Source organism: Talpa occidentalis, unplaced genomic scaffold (genome assembly GCF_014898055.3).
Source record: "Talpa occidentalis isolate TD23 unplaced genomic scaffold, MPIMG_talOcc4v2.1 talOcc4.11, whole genome shotgun sequence".
NCBI lineage: Eukaryota > Metazoa > Chordata > Mammalia > Eulipotyphla > Talpidae > Talpa > Talpa occidentalis.
Genome location: NW_023601104.1, coordinates 1,191,690 through 1,210,521, shown reverse-complemented (window position 1 = coordinate 1,210,521; position 18,832 = coordinate 1,191,690). Strand labels below are relative to the sequence as shown.

Genomic DNA, 18,832 nt, shown 5'->3' with positions numbered 1-18,832 from the left:
TCCCAGTCTGGGGAAGGGAACTGAGAGGAACAGACAGGCGGAGGCTGCGTGTCCACCCCAATCACTTCAGAGGCCCCTGTGGTGTCAGTGCTGGGCTGTCATCACCCCGTGCTACAGATGAGCAGCCACAGTACCCCCACCTGCCAGGGGCACTACCCAAGGGGGGCCTCGGCACCAGGGTTGGGGAGGGTTTGGGCCCTGGGCTCCAGGCCCCGTTGGTCCCATGTACACAGGCCGTGTGAACTTGGACAAGTCACTTAATCTCCTGAGCACAGATTCCCTTCTCTGCAAAATGAGTGTGAACAAATCACCCCCTTGCAGAGGCTCTGAGGAGTAAATCCAGGCAGGAGTCCCAGTCCAGATACCCCGACTCTCAGTAAGCACCTGGGATGCACTGATCATGGTGGTTAGAACATATTAGGAAAAAATAAACCAAGAAAGGAAATTTTAAAAGAGAGCAAGGTTTGAATACCAGCTGTCATACATATTTTTCAATCTCTCACCCTTGATTTTTTCATAGGGAAAGTGGGGTGAATACTTTGGCCCTGTACCCTCACAGGGTTGTCATGGGATCTTTCTGGGTGGTTGTAAACTGCTGCAGGTGTGAGCACTGGCAGCCTACCCTGGGCTTGGGACTTGCTTAAGAGATAGGGATGGGCCCCTGGAACTGAGGAGGAGCCCCAACCCCACCAACAGCGTTCTGCAAAGGTAGAGACAGACTCTGCAGCTTCTGAAGAAGGCCTGAGGCCTCCTCTGTTGGCCTCAGCAGGTTCTCGGCCTCAGAGCTGACCCTAGGCTCTGGCAGCTGACCCTAGGCCTCCAGGATGGGGGCTAGCTGGGTTTCTACATGCATGGGGCTTGCACGTGGGGTTTGTTGCCCTTGTAGGACACTGGCATGCAGGTCTCCATACCTCAGTCTTCTCAACACACAAGTTGATCCCCACAGACATGGGGCTGGAAGCTCAGACAGTAGAGGGACTCCCAAGGCCATGCCAGGAACGTCGTAGAGCCCAAGCAAGGCACCAGGGTCTACAGAGTGAGAAACAAAAGTGGTGCCCTCCAAGCACATGTGCTGTGTTGTAGAGTGGGGGGATTTGCCTTGCCCTGCCAACACAGCCAGTGTGCATCGGGGCCTAGAGCCACGCTGTGCGAAAATGCATCTCTAACCAGAGCAAGATGCCAGCCCCTGGATCCAGGGGTGCTGGGTTGCCTAGAGAACCCTGTACTCTCTGGGGCCACTCATGGCTTAAATTCCACTCTCAGCCTCTCACATGTGTCCACATGGTGGTAAGACTCAGGCCAGATTTTTAAACCCTAGAGTAGAAACCCCTTTACGCTAGGTTTGGGGGTTATCTGAGGACTGCTGTCCCAGCAGCCACATGACAGCTCCTGCCCTGACGAGGCCTGGTCATCAGCTACCCCGGCTGCTCAGTTTCCATCCTCAGAAGCACCACAGACACCAACACGCAACCTGTGCTGTGCAGACCTCAACACCCCCTTCTTTGTCAGTCCCCAACAGCTCCAGGCGCAGTCATCCAGACTTCGGTGCTGATCCCGTGGCCACACCCAACCCTGCTTACATGGACTGGCCCCAGCTGGCTTCTGAGACCTTCCTACCACCCATATCCTGGCCCCTCACTGGCTGGGCGAGTGGGGTCAGAGTCCATCCGGGATGAAGAGAAAATATTCAGGAGGTCACCATGAAGGTGACCTGCCAGCTAGGAAGTGGGGGGGTCAGAAGTCCTGGTTTTCAAAGGCCACTCAGGTTCAGGCAGAGGAGGCCAGTGTTGACATCCACTGCTGACAGAACCTTCGTATGGTGCACTGAGGAGATCAGTGACCCTGGGCCATGGGGCAAGCCTCCTGGAATAGTGAATGCAGGTGGGACTTCAGAATATTCAGAAGCCATGGGCCTTCACAAAGGGAAGAAGACAGGGCAAACACACAAAGGAACCCATCACGCCCATGGGCTTCTTTGAGGATCGTCTCTCCAAGTGTTCACAGGTTGGGAGAGATATTGAGGATTTGTCATAGATTGATGTGCAGTCTTATTTAGTCAATGTCAGGAAGTGCCAAACCTCATTTCCTCAACCTATAACATAGGAACAATAAAAGCACTTCCACTCATGCCCCCAAATAGACTATAGTGGAAAAAGGACAAAGTTGGAAGAGTCACACTTTCTAATTTCAAAACTAACTACAAAGTTATGATAACTAAAACAGTGTGGTGCTCTCATAAGGACAGATACATAGATCAACGGGAAAGAATAGAGAGTTCAGAAATAAACATTGACATATTGGCTAATAGATATTTAACAAGGTTGTCAAGACCATTCAGTGGGGGAAGGACAGTCTTTTTAACAAATGGCACTGGGAAAACTGGTTATTCACATGCAAAAGAATGAAGCTGAATCATTACTTATACCATATACAAAAATCAACTCAAAATGGATCAATAATATAAATGGAAGATCTAAAACTGCCATGCTATGAAAACAAAACATAGGAGAAAAAAAATTTCTGACCCTGGATTTGGCATCATCCAATCTGGCTATGATACCATAAGCAGATAATCAAAGAAAAAATATATAAATTGGATTTTATCAAAATGACAAAATGTGCATCAGAAGACTAGTAAAAGAATGAAAAGACAATCCACAGAGTGAGAGAAAATATTTGCAGATCATGTATTTGAGAAGGGTTTGATATCCACAGTATATAAACAACACTTATAAGTCAACAACAAAAAGACTAACAACCCAATTCAAAAGTAGGTAAAAGACTTGAGTAGATGTTTCTCTACAAAAGATATATAAATGACTGACAAGTACATGAAAAGATGTTCAACATCATTAGTCATCAAGGAAATGCAAATCAAACTCATAGTTTGATGCCATTTAATGCCTACCAGGATGGCAGTGATGAAACCAAAACAGAAAGTAACAAATATTAGCAAAAATATGGAGAAATCAGAGGCATTGTTTAATGGGAATGTGAAAGGGAGCAGCTGCTGGGGATGAGTGTTTCTCAACTAGTCAATCATGGGATTACCATATGATCCAGCACTTTCACTCTTCAGAGTAGTCAGAAAAGAATCAAAAGCAGGAATTCAAGCAGGCATTTATATACCTAGGTTGATAACAGCATTATTCTTTTTTTTAAAGATTTATTTTTGTTTATACAAGAACCAGGGTACAGGCCAGATGCGCGGGAGGGTGAAAGGATTCACCAGAGACAGAATGGGGAACAGAACAGGCAGACTGACGAAATACACTGCTGAGGGGAGACAGGAGAGGTCTGTTCGCCATGTGGGTTGCTCCGAGGCCTGTGGGATCGAATCCGCACTGAAGAGGCTGCAGACAGCTTCACAGCACCGCGCTCAACTGCCTGCGCCGCCAGGGAGGCCCTGATAACAGCATTATTCTTAATAGTCAAAAGGAGGAGGAACATCCCAGTGCCAATCAGCAGATAAATGGATAAACAAGTAAAGGTAAAGGTGTGGAATAGAATTTTGTTCAGCCACAAAAAGGAATGCAAATCTGATATTTGTTACAGCACAGATGAACCTTAAAGACTGTATGCTAAGTAAAATGATCCAGGAACAAATGGAAAATATTGTATTTATATTGATTGATTGATCTGAGGTTTCTAGTGCAGGCAAATTCATAGACGGGAAGCAGAATAGAAGTGGAGGCATAGCAGGGAGAGATGGGGAGTTACTGCTTGTGGGTACAGAGTTTCTGGATTGGTTGCTGGAAAGTTCTGAAAACATGCAGTAGTGATGGTTGCATGACATTGTGAATCTACTTAATACCACTGAATTGCACACCTAAGAATGGTCAAAATGCTAAGTTTCATGTTACTGCTGTTTCCACAACAAACAGAAGTAACTATATGAAGTTCTAAGGCTAAAACAAAACAAAAATAAACCTTAACTTCTTCTTTTTCACAGGTGAGTCAGATGAGGCCATGCACACGGTAAAGCAGATGTTTGCTCAGTATCAGCATGGCCATGAGTCCAGAATCACCACAGCTGTCAACGCCAATGTTCTCAGCCCTGACCGAGTTTTGGAAACATGGGAGAATGCTGACCAATGCAGATGCCCAGGCACCCCTCCCCCACAGATTCGGATGGAATTGGCCTGGGGCATGGCCTGGACATCAGGATTGTTGAGAACTACGGTTCTGAAAGATCTGCCCCCTGCCACTTGTCTGATCTTACTGCTGGCCACTCTCCACCTCAATTGCTTTGCCTGGCCACACAGGTTCCTGGCCCCTTGACCAAGTATGTCATTCCCCTCCTCCACTCATCACCGCCTCCTCACCTCCCTGCTGTGGTTCACTTCTTGTTTGCCCATTTCTGCAGCTAGGGAGCTCTGAGTTCCATCTGGTTACCCCATCCCCATCCTGGCTGCTGGACCTTGGAGCTCCAGCTGTCATTTCCTGTTGCCCAACACTGGATGCCTGTCAACACCAGCGGAAGGGGCTGTCACTTGCCTGCCTGTTCTGTCACCCATTGCTTAGGGTTCCAGCTCTCAGCAAACTTCTACACTGCTGTACTAGCCCCAAAGACTGTCTGACCCGGCTTGGCCCCCAAGTCGATGGAGATGGCACCATCAGGCCCATCTCTCTTTGATGAGCCTCAGTTTTCTCTGTAAAACAGAAATAAGAATGCCAACCTCACAGGGCTATTGTTAGAATTCAGTGTATCTTGTTACTTGAAACCAGGGAACTGACTCTTTAATGGTACAATTTAATATGCAATGATGAAAAGAGTTGGGGAGGCATCCCAGGCCTGGGAGGATCCACTCGTGAGGCTCACCTTGTAGGTGCAGAGCCACCCATTCCTGGTCTGCTCTCTCCCTAGGATGAGCAGCAGGACGTGGCCCCTTTATGAAACACATTCATAGAGGAGAAATGATTCTCCCTGGCTGCCCAGCAAGCAAGGCTGGGAGCCAGGTGAAGCTGTTGCCTTCTGAGCTGGAGGACAGGGACCTTCTGGAGCTGGCCAGCAGAGCTGTGGCATGGACGGTCCCCAGGGCACAGGGCACCACTCTCTTGCTCGAAGTCAGGCAGTTTCTATTTCCATATCATGATCCCTTCATCGCATGGTTTTTAATGACACCAGCAGCCTTGGGGGAGGAAGAGGATATCCCTCCCAGGCCCCTTTGCATGAGAGGAAACACCAGAGAGGGTGCAAAGAAGCAGAAGAAAGTATCTGCCGCTCCTCAGCCTTGCAAACTGCCTTTCAAAACCCAGCTGGGACTTCCCTTCTTCTTGGTGACCTGCGAAATCCTCTTGACTGGTCACTGTCTTCCAAACTGCTGTGCCCACCCCCATTTGCCAGTGCCATTCTCTCCACCAACAATTCTGGCCCTCCTGCCATCTCCCAAATCCTCACCCTCATTTCAAAGTCCAGGCGGCACCTGCCCTCTCCATTCTGGGGGGTTACCCAGCAATCTGTAGGTACCAGGGACAGCCAGGAAAGTGATGCCGGTCCCCTGGGAACTGAAATGCAAAGAGGGTCATTGAGAGCTCATCCTGTTTTCCACCAAGAATCAAGTCAAAGACCAGGATGACATTCTTGACCCAGGCCACTACAGTCAGTTAAGAAATTCTAGGGTGACCATCTGCAAGAATCACAAAAGCAGAGCAAGTGTAACCGCAAACCTCTGCAATCTTTTCACACCATCAGAGCTGGCCACGGCCTGCAGAGTGGGCAGAGAAGAACCAGGCCCTGGTGCCCGCACACCACAAAGTATATGAAGAATAAGTAGAAAGATAGTGTTAGCAAACCCCAATTCGGTCTAAAGCACCATCTCAGCCTTGCAAACAGGATTGCTTAGTTTTGTTTTTTACATATTTGCCTTTTAATAACTGTATAATGTGTTCTTTTGCAGAAAATGAAGGGGCATATGGAGAGAAAAATCACCCTCCTTCCAATTTCAAAGAAACCAATGTTACCCTATAGGGTGCCACCCTTCGGCCTACTGGGATCATCACTGACCCAAGAACAAACCTACAAACTGAACCAAGAACAAGGTCTCCTGAATGCAGGGCAAAAGGACACGGTGTCCCACAGGGTGGGTGTGAGTCCCTGCTGTGCCCCCGACGTGTGGCCGGGGCCGTGACTGCGCTGCCCAGGCCCTGTGCTGGACGTGGGGGACACTGACAAGCCCTTCTCGCGTCGGGCCTGGGCGCCCAGAACAGCCGCTCCCCACTCTGGCACTGTTGCCGCTCCCCTGGGGGTGAGCTAGGATTCAGAGAAAACAGCTTCATGGAACATGAAAGATCTTCTTTCTCATCTTTAATTGTGCCATTTCATGTTGGCAATGAGTAATACATCTAACTGGTTCAAAACTCTAAGTGTTAAAACAGCACATCCCATCAGCCCTGCCCCCCTCTAATGTCTCTTCTCACACTCCTCCAAGTCCCACTTTAATTAGCCCCCCTGCAAGGACAATTTGCAGAACTCTCCTTGTTAATATAAGCCGGTGCCAAAGCACATGCCAGCTGCCTCCGCTTTTTACAAAGGTTGTTTACCAGACACACCATTTGGCTCTTCTTTTCCACGCAAAACCATGTCTTGAAGAGCTTTTCCAAGAGGTACAGAGAGAGCCTCTGCCGCTTCACCTCCTCAGAGTCATGGCCTCCGGGGCCTCCCTCTCCACCTTTCACATCAGCACTAGGGGAACCGCTCCTCGGCTGCTGGCCTCAGCCTCTAGACACAGGAGCCTCCCCTCTGGCAAATGCTGCCCTGAAGCCTGAGCACCCTTTGGTTCCCAGCAGAGCCACTCTAGACCTGGCCCTTCCAGGCCACTTTGGTTCTGCTTCTTGCATAAACGGTTCCTGTCCAGCCCAAAGTGACCACCAAGTCCCGGAGAACCAGCACCAGTGCTTCCCCTGGAAATGCCGCCTCCTCCTCAGAGAACTAGATAAAAACCTTCGACACTCAAGGATCTACCCCCGGTGTCACTGTCCAGAGTTGGGAACAATGGAGTAACATAATGTCCAAGAGCGGGGGACAAGGAAAACAAATCAGAGCCAATCTCCCAGTTCCACAAGCGGAGGAGCGGGGAGTGGCTGACCCGGTGTGTGGACAGTGAGGGAACCGCACGCCCCCTCCCGAGTTCAGAACCGCCACAGACTGAAAGCTGAACTGCATGCAGAAAGGTACAGACGGCACTCTTCGTGTTCTATGTATCTCACCACAATTGAAAATGGAAAATTTTAAATGCAAGGGGAAACGAGCTGGGGAGAACACGAAATTCTGCACACAACGTGCTTATGAAAGAGTCTCGGGGAAACCTAGCAAGACAGTCGCTGCTGCGGTCTCTGTGTGAAGAGATCAGGACTTTCCCCTGCTTTTCTCTCATTTCCCACCTTCCTTCTTAGAGCCCGGATTTGGTCTCTCTGGAGGGCAGATGCAGAGCTCCAGGTGCCGGGGCAGAACACGGCAGTGTTCCTGGGTGCAGGGCAGCTTCAGGACCCCTCTACAGGCTCCTAATTGGGGAACTTAACATCAGTCTCCAAAGTGGAAAGGGGAAGAGGCGCCCACAGGGGCAGGGAGGCCGGGAGGAAGGCCCCCCCACCCGGGCCCCAACCCCCCTGTCATCTCCGGTGAGTCATTCCATCCACCCCAGGAAGTGGCACCTTCCCCTGCCAGATGGGGAGCGCGGCCTCTCCCTGCTCCACACGGAGGTTTCCACATGCAACGAGCTCAGCCTCAAGAGGAGAGATGTGGCCGCAAGTCAGAGGGAGAAGTTCAGGCCTGTTCTCTGTCCCCTCTGATGGCTCCCACTCACTGCAGGGTCCTGTCTGTGGCCCAGCTTCCTCGGGTCCTTGCTTTTCCTGTTAGTGACCCCAAAAGGGATCGGACACAGATCACAGTAAATCCTGGTGTACAGCTAGATTTTCACTCTTAAAACAACATCCAGTGGCATCTGCGAAGGCAGGATAGGCCCTGGAGGTGGGGGAGGGAAGGCGCATCCGGAGCTGCCCCTGTGGCCCAGGGGCAGGAACCAGTTCTGCATGACTCTCACGCATCTGATATTGGAGGGGGTGAGGCTCAGGGGTCCAGCTTAGGCTGCAGAGCAGAAAGCCTGCTCGAAGTATTTATAGAATATAGTTAAGTGAAATGAAGGAGAAAATGGGCTCAGGAAGGCAGGTGGGACGAGGGAGACGCCACTGCTAGGTCTTTCATTCTGCAAACCTTGAATGTGCACAATGAGCAGATGCCCCTGGCAGCACAGTCTGCCTGCTGGGATCAGAGCCGTTGACCACATGATGTGCACAGAGCACGGGGGCCTATACCCCTGTGACGAGGTCTACGCCGCTTTGACGCAGCGCTGCAGCAGGTAACAGGAGAGGTCAGCCCTCCCCACTCAGACACCAGCATTCTTCTCAGCCCCAGACTGATCTCACGGGCTGGCCCAGTTCTGAGGCTCAGCCACAGACTTCCTGCCTAGCCAGGTTGTTCTTTGTCACCCTGTACATGTAACAAAATCAAGTTATCCCTTCTTTCCCCCTGCGGCTTGCCGGCTCCCACCACACTCCACAGCAGCCCATGTCTCAATGCTCTGCCACAGATAAAACGCTATTAATAAATACTGGGTGGCCACACTGACAGCATCACAAATACAGGCCCACGGAGGGAGAGGCAGGCTCGTTCTCACACTGACTGTCCCCACCACTTCTGAGCCATTGGGTCAGCTTTTAATAATTTTTCTGTCTCCTCTCTTGCCACGGGCCTGCCAACTACTGTGAAGCTGTCTCTGGCAGTTCAGGCCCAGCAACATTCCTCAGTCACCGACTGCATGTCAGGTCCCACGCAGAACCTACTCATAGCTGCATCTGCTGGTTAAAAGACCACATGGCCAAGCTCCTTAAAATTGTGGGTAAAATCAGTGTTCATAGACCCCAAGTAAGAGCTCAAGTGCACTTTTCTGAGTGCAGTGCATGTTTAAATGCAAGCTCTTAGTGGCTCAGAAACCACTTTCATTTCCCTCCGTGCTGCAGTCCAGGGCATCCAGAGTTGAAATGCTGTGCTATTAGACACGATCCTTCTAGGTCCAGGTTGGGGATTCCTTCCATTATTAAACCAGTCAATTTCAAACAATGCGCCATCCAACCGCAGGCTTTAATGGTCCTACCCTAGGCTGTGGGCAGGGCAGGCTGGGCTCTGTCCCTGGCAGCCCAGTTAGATCAGCATGCCTTTTCCATTTTACAAATGTGTCTATAAGCTGAACACATATTTATCCTGACCTCACCTGATCTTTGTTCTCTGGGAGGTAGGAAGGGCAGACTTTCTCCCTCCATTTCAGCTTGACAAAAAGATTCAGTGATCTGCCAGGGAGTGAGAGGGATGATGAAGCACCATGGGTAAGAGCCCCGACTGCTGGGGGTTAATCCCAGCGCAGACCCCGGCAAATTACTTAAACTCTCTGTGCCTCAGTTTCCTCCTCTGAACACCAGGGATAGCAATAGCATCGGCAGCGCCGGTTACTGTAGAGTTAAATGAAGAATGGACGCACAGGCCTGTAACAGCCCCTGGGACAGTCCTCGCTGCTGGGCTGAGCTGAGCCTCAGGGAGAGGTGTGAGAATCAGAACTTGGGGTCTGTGATGTCGACAGTGACCTTTGGGGGCCTCTGTCCAGGTTCAGTGTGCAAGGATCCCTCTGGCCATTTCTGTCCTCCTCATCCCCTCACTGGCTTTCCCTAGGAAAGCTGTACTCTCACCCTGGGCCCAGGGGACCAGCAGGGGAGGAGAGGTGGCACCTGGAGGCCATGACACAGAGGTGGGGCCAGTGCAGATTGTGGGGAGGTGCCCCTCAGGAAGCTGCCACAGGTGGGCCGTTTCCTGCTGCTGCCACCACACCCTGCTCCCCCCCATGCCATCCTCTCTGCCCAGATCCCGCCCCAGCTCTGCCCTAGGGAAGGTGGGCCCAGGGGTCGGGACTGGGACAAATGGCCTGGTAGCAAATCAATCCAGATCTCCTGGCCTACCTGAGCTACAGGGCACCCTGGATTTCCCAGGCCCCACTCTGTCCTTCAGCTTTGTATTCCAAGTCAGAGCAGAGATGTGGTGACTCACTGGCCCTGGTCTACCCCAACTCTGCCCTAACTCCCCCACACCCGCAAGGACCCCTGCCACCAGCCTGGTGCTTGGGATGGGCCAAGCCAGGGCTGCCTCCATCAGCTTCCCTGGGCTGGTCCTCTCTGTAGAGATGGAGAAACAGAGGCCCGCCATGCGGTCCATGCACTTAGGAAGCAGGCCGCTCACACTGGCCGTCAGCCCCAAGTAGAGCCAGACCTGCCACAGAAGGAAGGCCTGCTTAGCTCTCGCCATCTGGCCACAGGCCAGGAAGGGTCGTGCCGAGGGCATGGCTGAGCTGCTGAGCTGACAGCCAGGGTGTGTTGTGTGTTGTTAGAGGGGGTGCCCTGGGAACAACCACACCCCAACTCTAGCCTTTCCCCTTGAGCCTCTGGGGACAGCCAGAGCTCGAAGAGCAGGGAGATGGTTGGGGCTGCAAAAAAGTGGAGGAAACTGAGGTCTAAACTAGGCTTGTTGGCTACGTGGGTCAAGCACTTTACCAGATGCTGAATCCACAGGGGGACAGAACCTGATTCATCCCTGCACTGACTTTAGGGACAAAAGTGAGGGCTTGTCCAGCCCTACTGCCTCCTCAGAGGACCCCCAAGGTCTGCGAAGGAAAGAGTTGGGGTGAGGGCAAGAGGGTGAGCACTTGGCTGCCAGCAAGGTGCCAGGGACCTGATCACACAGACGACGTGTGTAATCCCCCGTTGGGCATGCATGTCCAGAGGCGCACATGAGGATAGAGTGGGAAAGCGGTTCGCCCGGCTGCTAAGTAGCAGAGCCAAGAATTGAATTCACGGTTCTCTGGCACTTAGACCTGTGACCGTCTCTCTCCTCTGCCCCACCCGGCCTCCTCAGTGCCCACCCGCAGATCAGCCTCTCCTGAAGGGATCCTGTTATGGGGGAAGGGAAAGCAACCCCGAAAGCACGAAGATCCAATTTGTTGAGAAATGAGAAATCAGCACCCCACCCCCCCCGACCCTCCAGCTCAGAGGACACAGCGGCTCGTCACCTTCACAGCAATTTAAGACCAAAAATCAATCACCAGTACAAGAAGACCCCTCTCTTGGAGTCGCGTTCCCATCCACGACCGTGGAGATCCCAGCCACATCCCACTGGCATCGTCACTTACCCAAAAGGTGTCTCTGAACAGAAGCTGGGGCATCATCCTCAGGTCCGCCGGCCACGCTCACTCGCCGGCCACAGGCAGGGCTCGGGGTGGCCAGGAGCCAGGAGCACTGTCCCGGAACTGGCGGGGCTGGCCCCGGCCCCTGCCCCACTTGGCGCTTCCGAAGGCAGCCCCGGGCCAGAGAGCTGCCGGAGGGGGAGAAGGACTCAACCCGTTTTGTTTGGGACTAGAATCAGCAGCAAAATGAGGAAGGAGTGGTGCCCAGTGATGGGAGGGCGGTTCCCGCGTCCGCCCCGAAGTGATGGAGGACACAGTCCCGGCAGTGCCACTGCGAGCGGGGATGCCAGGCGAGGGTGGCCGGCGGCGGCCGGAGGCAGAGGCAGGCGCGTCCGCGGGCCAGGCCGGCGGCAGGTAGCCGGAGGCCTGTGCAGGAAGGTTTGTGCAAGCTCCCCCAGGGTAGGCACCAGGGCCCCCACCCACAGGAAGTGGGGCAGCCGTGCTCTCCTGTGCAGCCCCGCCTGCCACCTGACACCCCGCTACTTGTTTCTACGGGCCCTTCCCCTGACCTGGCTGAGCCGCCCCCAGAGGGAGCCTGCGCCCACTCAAGGTGTGGGTGAGGAGGGCAGGAACCCAGTGCTGTCGCCCAGCCATTGGCCCCAGGCCAGGGGTGCCAGACAGCCTGCCCCGCAGACCGCTCAGGAGGGGTTCCCCGGGTGCCTCATGGCTGTCCCTCGGCACCCACCCCCAGCATCCAAGTCTGCGCCCCCACCTTGGGAACACATGGTGTGGGGGCAACACAGCCACCTTTGGGAGTCTGTGGGGGGGGGGCAGAGGTGGGAGAGCAAGCAACCAATCAAGGGAGAATAGGGGGGCTTTGTGGGCACGTCCCCCCAAGTCTCCAGATCAGACCCTGCAGCAGGGAGTCCTCCCTCTGAAGAAGGGGCTTGAAGGTGGAAGGATGTGTCTGGAGAGAGATTAGAAAGAGGCAAGATTATAAAAGCACAGCAGTGGGAGTTTGAAAACCCAGGTTACGGCTCCAGTTCTCGTTCTGCGTGGGCCGCGCCCCTGAGCGCTGGAGGAACCCTCACCGACCCGTCAGTGCTCTGCGCCTCAGCTTCCCCATTTCCACTCCCAGTCTTTGGAAAGGAGACAATACTGGACTCTCCGGTTTGGTGGGGCAGGGCTGGGGGCGCTGGGAAGGCGTGGGTGGGCCTGAGAAGCAGGGTACCCCTCAGAAGATGCTGGGAGGGAGGCCGCCGCCCAGGGTGGGTCAGCCGGAAGGGTGAGTCAGGCTTGTCCAAAGATGACCGCCCTTGCTGACACCTCCCTTACCTTTGACGGGGCCAGAAGACAGCTGGGGGCTGCAGCGGGGGAGAGTTCAGCCCTCTAGGGCCAGTTGCGAGTGCCCAGGGCTGGAGATGGGCACCCCAAGCTTCTGTGACAACCCCCTGAGGGGAATTACACAGCTGCAGCATGCTCCCGGAAATGGCCTGTCTCCAGAGTCCTGGGTTTGAGCTAATAGCCATCGTTAGCCTGGGTGGTGCTGCAGACGGTTTTCTGTTGCTTGTGTTTGGAACAGCTAACAGTCGAAGTGTCACCTTGAGCGCCGAAGGCCCAGTGCCAACATTGAACCTCATCCCAGAGGCATCACCACCCCTACAGCAATGATTCAGCCTCCCTGCCTTGGTTTTCCATCTGTCAGATGGGGTGATTCCCTCTAGTTGTGGAGCTAGACTAGAAAACCTCTGTTAAGAGAAGGCGCCTATCCTCGAATGGGCAGAAGATTTCTCAGCCGTTCTCCTGCCCCCTCTCTCCAGGGGCTCCTCCCGCTAACTTCTGATCCAAAAGGGACTTTGCCCTTTCCCCAAGGCTCCCTTCCTAACCCACCCCGCACCTTGCCCTTTGCCTGCAGACCTCCCGGCAAGCCTTTCTCCGTCTTTCTTTCCCGAGCAAACCCTCCCACCCCTTAAGGCTGCCCTGCGCAGAACCTTCTTTCTGAAGCATGCTGGTCCTGCTCCTGCAACCCCAGGCAGGCGCCAGGCCGGCCATCGGCTGGAGCAGTTGGGGAAGGAAATGATAGAAGATCCTCTAAAGAGACCCTCAACTCTCCACTACAAAGGGGTCTGCCTGCTCCCCTCCCGCTGCCGGGCCCCTGGCAGCTCCCACAGTGGGGTCACCAGGACGGCCAGCTAACTTTGGAGCACTTGTGAGCACCAGGGGCACTGGTAAGCTTTTTACGTGGGCTACCAGCTCTCTCATTCCTCACCACATCTTAGGGTACAAGGTCTCCTCATCCACACTTCACAGGCAAGAAAATTAGCGATGAAGAGTTTATTCGGCTCACCCGGGATAACAAGCAGCAGGTTCGTTCTCTCTCAGCTCTGAAAGTCTCCAGGTGTCTTTTTTTTTTTTTTTTTTTTTTAATATTTATTTATTTATTTATGCAAGCACTGGGTACAGTCAGAAGCACGGGAGGGTGAGAGGATTCACCAGAGCCAGAGCGGGGAACAGAACAGGCAGACATACGAAATACACTGCTGAGGGGAGCAGCGGGCGCGGCAGGAGAGGTCTGCACGTCATGTGCGACACTTGCCGGCGGCCGGGGAACGAACCAGCACTGCAGAGGCTGCGGGCAGCTTCGCAGCCCAGCACTCAACTGCTGTGCCACCAGGGGAGGCCATCCAGATGTCTTTTAGCCCTTACTTAAGGGAGGACTTCCTGCTTTCTTCTCCAGTTTCTGCCTCTAGCACCTCTCATTCAATGAAGAGCTGGGGAATCTGGGTCTAGGACTGCTGCTGGGCTGGTGGTGCTGTGGGAGAGAGAGCAGCCCTGGGGCAGGGCCTTCCCAGCTCACTGTGTTGGGTGTCACTGAGACAGGGCAGCAAGGGGCACTAAAACTGGCCAAGAACAGTGTCTGAATAGTTTACCAGTCACTGTCTGAGTTCACCTGCATGCACAACTGCAAGACTACTCAGGTTCAGAGAACAATAATGGGATTTATTTAACAAACCAGGGAAAACAAAAAGTCACTGAGGCCACAAATGGCTGTTTACCTCGCCCGAAGCAGTGTCCAGTGTTTTCAAGTACTAAACACAAAGGCTTCCAAGATAGCGTCTTCCCACCACTGCAGACCTGGAGCACACGGCAGCCACTACAGGCCAGGTTCCAACTCACGAAGATAGCAGAAGACACAACAAGAGATGCTCCCAGAGCTGCTTAGATGCCCAGTGCAGCACCAGACAAGACACACTCAAAACAGCAGCTGCAGTGGCCAAACAACCCGACAGATGGCCACACTCAGGCAGCTCAGCGAGGCGCCCGGCTCCAGGTCATTGCCTTTCCTTCCGGGCTGTGACAGCAGCAAAACTGGGAACGGCTTCAGTCTCTCTGCTACTTGCAAAGCTTCTGAACATTTCCTCTATGAGGTTGGCTGCTGGAGGCCTCTCCATGTCCTTCAGAGGCCCTCACCAGCCTTCTGGAAGATCGATTGGCATGGTGGGGGCAGACATAGCTCATAGCTCACTCTAGAATCACTCAACATCCAAAAATGCTGAAATCCCGAGTGACGAATCCGGAATGCTGGGGGCTGCTTCTGCAGTCCCTTATATTTCTTATCAGAGTCTCTAACCCAAATGAGATACGTTGTTGGTATTTCCCCTGGGGTGCTCCATTGCTCCATCCTCACCAGCACCCAGGGGGCGCCACCTGTAACAGTCTTTGGCTTCAGCCACCGCTTACATTATCGGCACCCATGGAGGATGATTTTGCATGAAGGAACAGAAGGAACACCCCACACAAGGGGTTTGGAGGTGGGGTAGCCTGAAGGTGGGGTACACTAGGGCCCCATCTCTGTGATTCTCCTTCATTTCTGTCCCCCTCTCAGGCGGCAGTCTGTCTAGTCTCAGGTCCAGACATAGTCACAACTATTGAAAGATACAGACTCTTTGTATCTCATTTCTGTCCCAGACCCCCAAGAACCCCTCCCACCTGTCTCATTGGTCAAAAGTGAGTCTCATGGTTATACTTGACCACTGTTGGCCCTGAGAAGGGGACCCCAAGTTTGGGTCGTGTGGATTCTGGGATTCAACAGCCTTCTCTCAACCAGGTTCACAACTCCTGCCAGACCTGCTGGGAGTGGGGCCCAGACAGGAGGGGACCACAGCCAGGTTCTGGAAAGATCTCTCCAGATGGAAAATGGAAGGGGTAAGGCCAGAGGAGGATGCTCTGATAATTCTGAGAGAGAGATGAGACCTGGACAGGGCAGTGGGGCTGGCCATGGGGGGCAGAGGGGAGTAGAGGGACATGGGGAGGTGGAGGAGCAAGGCAGAGGCTTCTGAGCCCCCTGAGAAGGGGTCTGCCCCTGGGCACCTCTGTCAGCTGCCCCCAGGGAGGGGATCCAGTCCTGAAAATCACAGTTTTTCAATGACTGTTCCAGCTGCTTCAAAACACATTTGCCTTGAGGTCTGGGCAGCTGTGCCTTGGACCAGGCGGTGGCTCCTCTTCGAAGGGGAAGTCCCTGTCACAGGCAGAACCCATCCTGTTTTGCATGATATTTAAACACATCTGCTTGAAGGATTCGAGAAGTAGTGGGCCCAGGAATTGAGAATAAAACACAAATTCCATTGTTACAACGTCAGTGACACAGCCTGCCCAGTTTCAGTTCCCGTGGCCACTTCATACCTTTGAGCCACATAAACAACAAAAACTTTCACGCTGGTCACTCTTCAGGGAGCATTTGCGCCACTTTTTACACGTTTGATCTTATTCTAGCTCCACCAGGACAGCCATGTGGCTCACTGGGTCAGCGCAACATGAATAGGAGGCCTCTTACTAAAAAAGTAAGGAAAAAAATGCTATGAAAGGTACGCAGATAGAAACCATTTTCCTTTCCCATGGCCTCCCATCCTGCCCGGGATGTTGCTGGCCAGCTGACTTCATGGCCCCTTGGGTATGGGCGTGACCCTGGACCCACGCCTGCTACCTCATCTCTGCTTCTGCAAGGAACCCACTAGCTGCTGGGGATCCCCCCTGCCAGCCACCCTGTCTGGAAGCCGGGAAGTAGGCCGGTGTCTCTGTCTCCTGTGATAGACGGCATCCCCAGGGGGTGATGCAAACTCTGCCAAGGTGTTGGGTTACCTGGGTCGGGAGTGGGTGAGAGGCTCACATCCCCCTTCCCCAAGTCACCTACCAAATGTGCCACTGGCTGTTAGTCTGGGGCATGGCAGCTCTCCCTGCCCACACTGAGGTGCCACCTGGGAATACTGAGCCCCCACATCTGCAGAAGGGTTCAGAGCCAAGGGAGGTAGTGGTTGCTAGGAGTAGGGGAGGGGAAGCTGAAGATGGCAGCTACAAAATGGTGATAATGGCAGTGTGCTCTGTCCTTCCAGAAGGAAGGGAGGGAGGGAATATGAAAGCAGGGGGGTGATTTGGAGAGATGGCAGGATTTGGAACCACCCATTAGCCCAGGACCCAAGCTCTTCACGCGTCATCTCCGGTCAGACTTCACTAATAAGATACAAACTCCAAGACAGTATTGTTAGGAATTTCAAGATGGTGCTGGCAGAGCGTGGAGCATTGAGTGCCAACATGGACTCTCTGAGATGGGTGACTGGACAGGCACATGAGCTGCACGCCCTGACCCAGCTCCTCATGTCTGTTCCCCACACAGCACAGAGGCTCTGATGGGGGCCGCTGCCTAGTCCCTCCCCCTAGGCACACTGCTCCAGGGCTGTGGTCTATGTCCCTCCCTGGCCTGTTGGGCCCTCGTGGTCTGCCCAGTCTGCTCTTCAACCACATCTCCAGGAAGATGTGAGGGATACTTGGAGCCTTATAGAGCAGGGACAGACTGTGGGCAGGCGGGCCTCACACTCCTTGATGAACTTAGGAAGCTGGGAGGCCATGAATTTCATTTGGCAAGAGCCTTGCTGGTGGTGCAAGGGGCATTTGTTTTTTCCTCTTTCACTAATAGGGCTGTCTAGGTAAGCCCTGTTATTTTCTCTCTTTCCTTCCCTACTTCTTTTTCTATTTTGGGAGGAAGAACTGGGGCACAGGCCAGAGGTGGGGGGGTGAGAGGATTCACCAGAGACAGAGTGGGGAGCAGAACAGGCAGACTGATGAAATACACTGCTGAGGGGAGCTGCAGGAGAGGTCTGCTGCACCATGTGGGTAGCTGCCTGGCTGGGGATGGACTCAGGCCCGATCGCTGAGTTCCACCAGCTGAGACTTAACCCCAGCCCACCAGGGGGGCCACCCCCGTTGTTTTCTAGGCAGGCTGATGGGCTCGTGCCCTTCTCTCCCTCCCTGCTTTCTTACTCCTCCCTTTCCTGACACTCCTCCTTCTGGAAGGACAGAACACACTGCGATTATAGCCAGATTCCTCTATTTTGTAGCAAAAACTCCCCTAGACTAAAAATTAGGACTAAGTTGAATTATATTCTATCCAGTCTTTGTTCTCTTTCCTTCCTGCTTCCTTCTTATAATTGACTTTTTTTTTTAAAGATTGATTTATTTATACAAGAACCAGGGTACAGGCCAGATGCGCGAGAGGGTGAGAGGATTCACCAGAGACAGAGTGGGGAACAGAACAGGCAGACTGACGAAATACACTGCTGAGGGGAACAACAGGAGAGACAGGAGAGGTCTGAGGTGCCATATGGGATTCCCGCTGGCCAGCCAGGATCGAACCCACGCTGCAGAGGCTGCGGACAGCTTCACAGTGCGGCGCTCAACTGCCTGCGCCACCAGGGAGGCCCTCTTATAAATAACTTTGAACTTGCAGCTAATACATTTCTTTCCAGCTGTATTTCCAGATACTTGGAGTTTTGATTGTATCATATTCCTAAGAAAAATTCTTCGTGCTCCCTTGAGGTTGATAGTAACATCAAAAACCAGCATCTGTGCTTGTTGCCAGATAGTGGCCTGAAGGGATCACTCCCAGCAAAGCTGGCAACAGCTGGATCTGGAAATCCAAAGTCCCCACTGCCTTCACATTCTGCCCCCCTGACTTTCTTCATGCTTCTTATATACAATCACAGCACTCCGGTCATCCAGGAAGCTGGCATGTTAGGGTGCCAAAGCTACTGACTCCCTTAGTGGCTGTGGAGAATAAATTCCTCTGAAACGACATCCTTGTGGGTCAGAGTTTGGCTTTCTGGGAACTGAGGAAGACTGGTGGCTACACCATGACCAGTTGGCCATGCAGGCAGGTGCTCCCCCAACATCTGCACCCCCCTCCCCCATGCATTCCTCTCCTTGCTTGCTGTGGCCCACTGCTCCCACTGGAAGTGCCTATAGGGTCCCTTCAGGTGACCAGAGCCACATCCACCAAGCTGGGGTCCCACCTGCAATCCCTGGAATGGAGTGAACCCCACACAGGGTGCCCCACAGCATCTACTACATGCATCTTTTTGTCTGAGAGTGTGGACATGGACCAGGCACAACCCCTGACAGTATGGGGGTGGAGTGCAACCCGGGGATGGAGATGGGCTGATGGGCAGGGCAGCTGTGCTCCAGGATGAACAGGCTCTGCGGAGGCTGGAAGTCCTCCCACAGGAGAAGAGCAGGGTCCCATGAATGAGGAGCTCTCTATGATGATACAGGGCAGCAAG

General features: G+C 53.4%; 1 protein-coding gene across 1 annotated transcript in view; it reads right to left on the bottom strand.

The window, feature by feature from the left end:
* The window catches only part of PSTPIP1 (proline-serine-threonine phosphatase interacting protein 1), a 39,517-nt gene extending 28,193 nt beyond the window's left edge, over nt 1-11,324 (bottom strand). The window contains exon 1 of the mRNA XM_037502054.2: nt 11,229-11,324. Within this exon, the coding sequence (XP_037357951.1) occupies nt 11,229-11,264 (36 nt within the window). The 5' untranslated portion in view covers nt 11,265-11,324. The remainder of the gene's footprint in view (nt 1-11,228) is intronic.
* Between the last annotated feature and the right edge of the window lie 7,508 nt (nt 11,325-18,832).